Here is a 9,235-nt window from a genome sequence, read left to right as displayed (position 1 = left end):
GACACAAGGTATTGAAACCAGACGGTCAGCTTGACTACCAAGTAACTAAACTTTTCAGAATGAGGTGGGCACTTCTACTTTGCAGCATTAGGGTACTCTGTTTGAATCCCGTCCAGGACCCATATCTTCATGGATACTTCAAGAACATGTTAGTAAGCCAATTGGCTCGTGTCTAAAGAAGTCCTAGTATGTGTGTGTATATATGTACACGTGAGATCGGGACCTTAGATTAGCTAATTGGTGGCAGGGACTGATGTGAATGTTCAGTATGTAAAGTGATACATTCATTGTCAGTGCTTTAAAAATGACTGTAACAAATAAATAACGAAAATAATAATAGCAGTTGTAATAACTGGTTTCCTTTACAAAATTGGTAGTTGACATTAATACCAGTGCTCTTACTCAAAGCCAATGGACTTGAAATGCAAAAATGTTGCATGCAATTACAGAAGACAGTCATGCTGAATAACTTACAAAGATTCAAAATTGATGGTTGAGCCAATACTGTGCATGAAATAGGATACTAATGAGATAAACCTGGAAACTAAATGTTCCATCTCAGCAATTTCATTAAAGTGTATACAGACCAAATAGAAGTCATAGTAAAAACAGGTTTTCTTTCTCGTGTTTTTTTTTTTACTTGTGACTGCATTACTGAAATAAATTTTATGAAAAGAAAGACAAAATAAACTACAGTTCAAGAACAAAGTAAAACATCCATGGAAAAAATAAACACCTGAGATTTCAGGAGCAGTCCAGATAACATACACAGAAGTCCCCAGTAATTGCATCTACGTTTTCATAATTCTGGCTGACAAAGACAGATAACTTGGTAGTTTCATACTGTATTTATTTCATAACTAAAATCACAAATAGAGATACTTGCAAAATACTTGTCTTTTCAGGATTGATTTGCAGATACCGACCTGGTTGTCATTCCGAATCAATCTAATGTGCATCGAGTTACGGGCTTGGCTTTCCTTGATAACTGCCATGTGTTTGGTCAGATGCAACTCAGGCACCAAATGGAGAGGATGGTATCTGGAGCTGTTTTCTCCCCCCTCCCCACCCCAGCCTTCCCATACATAATCCCAGAAGCACAATGAGAGATGTTTAGTACCAGATATTAAATATCCCTCTGCCCCTTTCCTGTTCAGAGCTCCTGCTGTGTTTGCTGAGACTTATCAGCTCATCCGCCAGTTCAAGAGTCAGTACGAGCAGGTGTGACACCAGCACTGCTTCGGTTGAACGCAAGCTTAGTCTGAAATTTTCAGGTAGGTCTGTGTGTCATTGGAGAAGTCTTGATTTTGTTTTTATATATTTATTCACATTTCAGACAAATGCTGATGGAGTTATTCATACTCCAGGAACTGCTTGTGATAAAAAAGCAAATACCTGAAAAACAAAAAAAGGAGGGAAAAAAAATTATGTATCAAAACAAATGAAACATGCAAACCAATGTTCAGCTAAAGCTTAGTCCAATGTAAGTAAACATATTTTATAACTAGCAAGGCTACAGGAATCCTGTAAACCACTGCAGTAGCCACTGCTGCTACTACAGTACTTTAACAACAATCTTCAGAGTCACTGTTAACCTCTTCGTGACTGGAGACGTACAGTGTACGTCCTGTCACTTTGTGCCTATATGACTGGCCACGTACACTGTACATCTTGTCACTTTGTGCCTATATGACTGGCCACGTACACTGTACGTCTTGTCACTTTGTGCCTATATGACTGGCCACGTACACTGTACGTGACGAGTTATATCAGGCTTTGTAATGCCGGTATTTTCAAGTGATGCAACCTCACCACACTTGTACTCCACCAGCCACTACAGGACAATGTCAGGAAACCACTGAATGCAGCAGGGGACCAGGAAATAGGCACTCATGGAAGCTTTGCATGTGCAAAGTACGCACTTACTGTTGCTCTCTCAATAATGCAAACTAAACAAGGCCGTATAAACACCCAATTTACTCTGAAGGACTCTTTTCTTGCATTCTAATAACTAGTGTTAATTTTACAATAAAAAAAAGGGGGGAGTGGCCTGTATTAGGTATCTGGACAACAACTTGGCTTAATAAAGGGTAGCGGGTCAGCAATAAAACTTTTTGCTGCTGTTAGGCTTATGGTGGTGACTGCAGCCAGTTTACAGACCATAAATGGTACACCGCACTGCAGCTCGACACTCCACATCTAGAACAATGCTCACAAATGGTGAGGACTCATTGGTCAGTACGGTCACCTGACCGCACTGACCAATGAGAAGCATTTCTTGCGGTATTTGCGAGCATAATTCGAGATGCTGAGTGTCGGGCTGCAGAGTAGTGTACCGAGTACCGATCGTACACTGGCTGTACCGATCGTACACTGAGCGATGGGGAGGGGGGAGCTTTCCCCAAAAGTTATGACTAGCAGTGGGGCAGAGGGAACAGATTTGTGGGGGTAATATCAGTTTCCCACATTTGGTGGAAAACTGGAATTGCACATTATAGGCCTGAAGATTACTGAAAGGGTATTTTAACCTGTGTGCAAAAATGGCACTGGCAGCAAAAGGATGAAAGGAGAACTATGAGGAGTGCTTTTCACTCACCTCATAGTTCTAGCCGACCTGTGACAATGAGACTCACATGTCAGCTCAGTAGATCGGGAGGTGAGCGAACACATACCAGCGTTCGCTCACTTCTCGATCCTGTCACGGCTCAGTCGTGGGAGGGGCTGGATTCCCCCCCTCCTCCAGCGCTGACTGGCAGAACGGACCGGGGAGGGGGCGGGTACAGCTGGCTCTGCTTCTAGATAGGCAGAGCCAGCTGTCACTCACGCAGCTGGGCGGATCCCGGCACAATTGTCGGGATCCGCTTCAGCTGCGGCGTCTCAGTATACCGCGAGCTACAGCTCGCGGTATACTGAGCCTAGGGTGACGGGAGGACGCTAGTTTGTATCCTCCCGTTACCCTAAGGAGAACTATGGGAAAAGTCTTAACCCCATAGTTCTCCTTTAAAGACTCATAGCAGAACAAATGGCTACCCAGTGTATATAAACATATAAGGCTCACTTAGATAACTTCCAACTCACCCTTCGCTATCTAGTACATCTTTAATGCTAGCCTTGGTGATAATCGCATCATCACACTTGAACCACTGGTCTTTATGTTGTCTGATGAAGCTTGTGTAATGCCCACTCTCCAAGGTTCCCTGGTGATTAACTACTGCAAACAAGGAATACCTGCAAAAAACATGTAAAATAAATGAAGCACTAACACCAAATGTTCAAAAATGCCAGATTCTAGCAAGACATGAAAATATGCAATAAGCTGCAATCCTGTCTATGAAGCAAGCAAACATTTAGGGCCCGTTTACACATCTAGCAGTGACCTGTTTAGTAACAACATCATCAGAGTTCACGGCAAGAACAGAAAAAAAATGTGTGTCTCCCTGTCACACCATACCTTGTGTGAGATGGGCAGCACATTGCGCTACAATGAAACCTACACCTTTGCATTTTATAGCAGAGGATGGCACTGCAGATCCCTATACGGCAGCGCATCGTCCCGTGCTGCCATGCGGGGACCTGAATGGAGTGTACACATTGTATGCTGCACGCAAAGTTTTTTTCTCTTTTTTTAAATGTAAAGGGACACGACAACACACTACTGGAGCTGTCAAAACGCAGCGTTTCAATGAACGGACCCTTCGCGATTGCCAAACTAGGCCTATTCATTGATTGTTTGACCTGTATACATTTGTCTCACAGGTGTTACTTTTAATTTATCTTACTCATTCTTAAGGTGCCCATACACCTTACGACCATCGCAAGACTTTTGTCTTGCGATGGTTCGATCGCGGGATTTCGCCCGATTCTCGTACGAGAATCGAGCAGTGTATGGGCACCTTTATGGTCTCAGATGCACTGGAAAACTAAAATGATATTCAGCTGATTGACTGCAATCACTGTTCAGCTGAGATTTTTCAGACTGCCTCCTGTGAACCAAGGTGGGGGTGCCCTGACATGGCCACATACTGGTGGAATTTCAAGTGCTGCTGTCTTGGCCAAAATTCTACCACCTTACCAAATCTCCACTACAGCATAAATCTGCAATGCACAGGTGATCAAAGCATATGTTTTACGAATGCAACAGTCTTAAGACATCTTCCAGCAGTCAAATTGTACCAGCACAAGAGACTTAATGGAGGTCTACAGCAACACTCAGGCATTTCTTGTCAGGCACATCCAGCTATATGGTTAATCTCCCAAAAAAACATCTTAGTTATTCCCACACTTTATTCTTAGTCACTAAGTGATGGCTAAACCTTAAGCTGCACAAAGACATGACGCCACAGCAAACCAAAGAAAAGCAGGTTAGTAATGCTTAAAAGTAGGGCTTGTGGATGCGGGCGAGCGGGTCTGGCAGCGGCGAACGTGAGGTGGGGAAGAGGTGCGGCACGCAGTGTGTGTGGAGCCGTGAACAGGGCCAACTGATCGGAAGACGATTAATCGATTATTGAAAAAGTTGACAACTTTTTCAATAATCGATTATGTCGATTAGTTGTTGCAGCCCTAGCTGGTAATGATTAAAATTTGTGTTCGATTCATCGAAATTTTTTTTAATCGATTATAATGCACATACAGATCCAACTACATTGGCCTATACACATAAAGCACAGCAATGAAGTAATAAAATTAACTAGGATCACACTAATCCAGCACGTTATTAATCTCACATGGGGCAACTCAGAATAATAACGTGCTGGATTAGTGTGATCCTAGTTCCTTGTATGACTTAATTGCTGGTGCTCGTGCAGAGAGTTTAAAAAAAAAATTAATCGATCAAAAAGATTAACGATTAATCGTTAATTTGCACAGCCCTACTTTAAAGGGATCTTTTATCACATTTTATCATATATTGTTCAACGGGCAGCACAGTGGCGTAGTGGTTAGCGCTTCTGCCTTGCCGCACTGGGGGTCCCTGGTTTGAATCCCGGCCAGGTCACTATCTGCAAGGAGTTTGCCCTGTGCTTGTGTGGGTTTCCTTCGTGTACTCCGGTTTCCTCCCACACTGCAAAGACATCCTGGAAGGTTAATTGACTCATCTCTAAGTTGGCCCTCTATGTATGTGTGTGAGATAGGGACCTTAGATTGTAAGGGGCTGATGTGAGTGTGCAACTATGTAAAGTGCTGCGTAAATTGCCGGCGCTATATAAATACCTGTAATAAATAAAAGTTCAGTCTCTCAGGGGGACTGATGGAGCACATTAAAAAGGCTAGCAGGCATGCTGTACCAAGCAAAAAGGATAGTCATGAGAAGAGTTGCGGTGCTACGTGACCAGTTCACCCAATGATAGAGAAGTCTAATATTTGCTTTCTGTAGGATTTCTTCCACCTTCCCTTGCTTCCAGAACTGCAGGCTCAGTCAGACTCTTCATCATTCAACACTTCTGTGAGTGTAAGATGCCCGTGTCCCCTGCCATGCACAGTGGATCCGTCCTCTGGCTTCCTACATTACTGCCGTCTCCTCTTGTAACATAGGTGTCAGAGAATGGAACCACAGTGCATGGCAGGTAACACAGGCATCCAGAAGTGACAAATGCTGAAGAGCCTGACTGAAACTGCAGTGCAGTGTGAACGTTGGATGCACTGTGTGCTGGAGAGAAGAAAATACGATCTATGACAACCCTCTTTTTGAATTTCTTCAAAGCGACAGATGGGATTTGGTAAAATAAATATTTAAAAAAAAAAAATCATATTTCACAATGCCTTCCATTCGGCATTTGTTTACACAGGATATAGAAAACCATGCATACCCATTTAAGTGGGAGAAAGCACATAAGTAGCATTTCACACTAAAATGTGTCAAGGTCAGTGTATTCTGAACTTGAAAAACTATGAACAGAACAAAAGATTAAAAACTAGAGACAGACCTGTAAATGGGTCTCCAAGAATCTTTCAGGATAACTGCCTAAAAGATGCCTAGATCTGCCAACTAACTACTGCCATACCTTGTGCCATCAAGTGTTAAAAATAAACCAAGCAAAAAAATAAGGGAGCTTTGGGTCTGACAGTTGGGGTTAATGTATATAAAACAGCAGCTCTCCTTCCTCTCCGCTTTTCCAGTCACACAAATCTTTGTATCCTTTTCACCAAATACAAGGCATTTGGTAAATGAACAGGGACAGAGGAGGGGCAGGTAAAAATCACACGACTGCCCCTTGTTTTTCACAGAATGCCTTGTATGCAGTAAGGCGACTACAAGGCTTTTACTGAATGGATGAGGGGAGAGAATGGGGGAGAGCAAGTAACTTAATCCTTCAGTGACCAATAGCCAGAACTGTCAGTCTCAGCACCCGAAGCTCGTGGCTAACATTAGAATCCGCCATGAATAAAACTAGCAATTGGAGCAGCACAAGCTGCCATCTGTACCTATTTTAAAAGCATTGGAGTTAACTTCTTTGCACCAAGCAAAATTGAAAACTCCCCCCCTAGAGCACCACATCAAGACACCATTATTGTATGTACCTATTAATCGATGAACAGTGTAACAAATGACTAAATTAGGACAAGGTGAAAAATGTACAATTTAATTGGCCTCCATTGTTCCTTCAGGGTAAAAACCAGATGAATGTGAAAGAAAAAAACAGAATGCAGTGCATTCATACTTACTTATTGTCATTATTTAAACTGTCTTGTGGCTGCTGATACTGACCATTCATTCTGCTCTCTTTGCTGGAACACAATATTAAAATTCATGTTAAAAAGTGTAATCTTTTATTATGAAAAGCATTCCATCAATACTGTAAGGGGGCAAAAAACTATTCTAACATATCCAGCAAACATACTTGTACACAAAAGGAAAGGTGGAGGCGATAGCTGCACCATTCCTACATCATGTGCAACGTACTTTCAGTTTTAATCTACTACCAACACTCTCTACCTACAATGATCTTCACGAAAAGTATAGGGAACCTTAGAACCCGATAGACTGGAACTGGGAGTATTTCATATGCGGCATTATAAAGGAGGAACAGGCGCAACCTACTTTAAATCATCTGTACTAAAATATTATAAGATATTCAATCTATACAAATTCATAAGCCATCATTAGCTGCAATCGATAAGAGATCGGAAGCTCAAACGATAAGAGATCATAATAAAAACTTGTTTTTGGTAATCAGGCAAGGTGTAGCATGTGCCAGTGCTGCTGACCACAACCAACCAAGTTGAATTAATTCAACTAAAGATTACAATTTAAAAAAAACACAAAAAAAAAAACACACAAGATTTACATATTAACCATTAAGCCATAAAAAGCCCAATATTTCCCTGATCCAACACTTATTTGAAAAATTGCCATTTAAGGGAACCCCTAAGAGGCAAACACTTCCACAGCAAGCCCGGGCTCTTGAAGATTTTCATACTTGTTGCAAAATCTTCAAATGACCCGAGACCTCCGTCCACCTAAAGCTAAAAAGTCAAGACAATATGTACAAATGGTTTATGCCAAAACTGCAGGCATCATAAGCACAAAAACTGGATTCTTACCTAGAGGCCATGAATGGTGTCATGTCTAATTCCAGGGGAAATGACACATAAGTTGTGATCTTCCTCCTCAACTTTGCTGAATGTTCAAACCGCTATGTCCAAGAACAGAAAAAAAAAAAAGTGATTTACAGTGTACAAATGAGAAATCAACCCCCCCCGCAAAAAAAACGAACAAAACCAGACCACTGATGTGTTTGGAAGACCTAAAAAACTAGAGCTCCTATCATACTGCATATACCAGTAATTATAAAATGCTACTACTTAGATGTAGACAATGAGTTAGGCAATTTAAAGTAGGGATGTCCCAATACCACTTGTTCAAGACCAAGTACAAGCCGATACTTTCTTAAAAAGGGACATGTGACATTTTTCTAAAACATACACTGATGATTTTATGGCAGTTTCTCACCAGGGCAAATACAGATGTCCCCACAGCCTAACACACGTCCCTAGGGCAGAATATTCTGCTTTGGGGACATGTATTCTGAGAATACATGTATCTGCCTTAGGGACATGTGGTCTGTGAGTACATGTCCCCAAAGCAGAATTCCTCTCACCAGGCTGCGTGTCGATCTCACCCGGGCGACATCCACGTCCAGACCGGCGATGCTGGGACCGAGCCTCTTCTCCGTCAGCCATCTGGCTAACCATTTCCGTTGCTGGGCCTCCCGACCTCCATCTTTCTCCCGGCCCAGTCATCCCGTCAGTGGGCAGCAGAAACCCCAAGCTTCTAGCCCTGGGGGCGGCCGCTCCGGCTCCACTGCCGGTAGTTCCGCCCCTGGGGCTGTCCATGGCTGTGCCTGCACCGGGAAGGCTGAGATAAGGAACCGGACAGGCACTGCCATGGACAGCTATCTGCAGGTCCCCGACAGGCTGTCGAGGTCCCCACAAGTGCTGGAACTCAGACAGCCGCTGCTGTTTAAAAAATGTAAAGGGCTGGTAACGGCCTTAAGAAATCGGGGGATTTTCACGAGTACAGGTACTCGTGAAAATGACTGGTATCGGCCCAGACACCGATACTAGTATTGGGACATCCCTAACTTATAGAACTATAAAATCAGCGACAAGTGAATTGTCAGCTTAACCATATACAGAAATACATCAGTGCAAGACAACTGGGACATAAGCGTCGCTGTCTGAAGCAGTGTAAAAGGGATGTAGGCTTTAACATACAGTATATCTACAAAACTAAGCACATGTGCTACAATCTGACTGTAGAACGTCTGATGGATGTAGCAACAACTATGAAATGCCAGGGCCTGCATTGTTAGGTATAAGCTGCATAGATTATGAAAGAATAAGTGGCACCAGAGGTACCAGAGGAAGAACACCCATGTAAAAAATGGAGAAGAGGGGAGAAGAGGGGAGAAGAGGGGAGAAAAAAAAAAAAAAAAAGTGTGGAGGCTCAAACAATACAAGGGTGTAAAAACTGAATGTCTGCAAGAATCTTGCATGCATCACATCAGGACTATGCTACTTACTTTGAAAAAAAAACAAGCCACAATAGGCAGCTTTTTCATAGTAAGCTGTTTAGTGGACTCTTGATAACTATGGCAACCACTGCATTTGATTTTGGCACTACTTCCTAGATGCTCTGGTCGGGTAAACCTGAAAACAGATTTGAAAAACAATGATGTACTTCAAAACAAACGTGCACAGCAAATATGTAAAATGTTTTAATAATAAAAAAAAAAAA

At 42.4% G+C, this 9,235-nt stretch overlaps 1 protein-coding gene across 3 annotated transcripts in view; it reads right to left on the bottom strand.

Annotated features, from left to right (window-relative positions):
* Positions 1-1,310: 1,310 nt before the first annotated feature.
* The window catches only part of USP22 (ubiquitin specific peptidase 22), an 83,346-nt gene continuing 75,421 nt past the window's right edge, over positions 1,311-9,235 (bottom strand). For all 3 annotated transcript variants that reach the window (XM_018566795.1, XM_018566796.1, XM_018566794.1), the window contains exons 11-15: positions 9,021-9,147; positions 7,540-7,631; positions 6,661-6,723; positions 3,079-3,228; positions 1,311-1,395 (exon numbers count right to left, since the gene is read on the bottom strand). In XM_018566795.1, the coding sequence (XP_018422297.1) occupies positions 1,353-1,395; positions 3,079-3,228; positions 6,661-6,723; positions 7,540-7,631; positions 9,021-9,147 (475 nt within the window). In that variant the 3' untranslated portion in view covers positions 1,311-1,352. The remainder of the gene's footprint in view (positions 1,396-3,078; positions 3,229-6,660; positions 6,724-7,539; positions 7,632-9,020; positions 9,148-9,235) is intronic.

This window comes from Nanorana parkeri, unplaced genomic scaffold (assembly GCF_000935625.1).
Source record: "Nanorana parkeri isolate BGI_ZX_2015 unplaced genomic scaffold, ASM93562v1 scaffold975, whole genome shotgun sequence".
NCBI classification, from domain to species: domain Eukaryota; kingdom Metazoa; phylum Chordata; class Amphibia; order Anura; family Dicroglossidae; genus Nanorana; species Nanorana parkeri.
The sequence above is the reverse complement of the archived record's forward strand: the minus strand, read 5'-3'. Positions and strand labels throughout refer to the sequence as shown.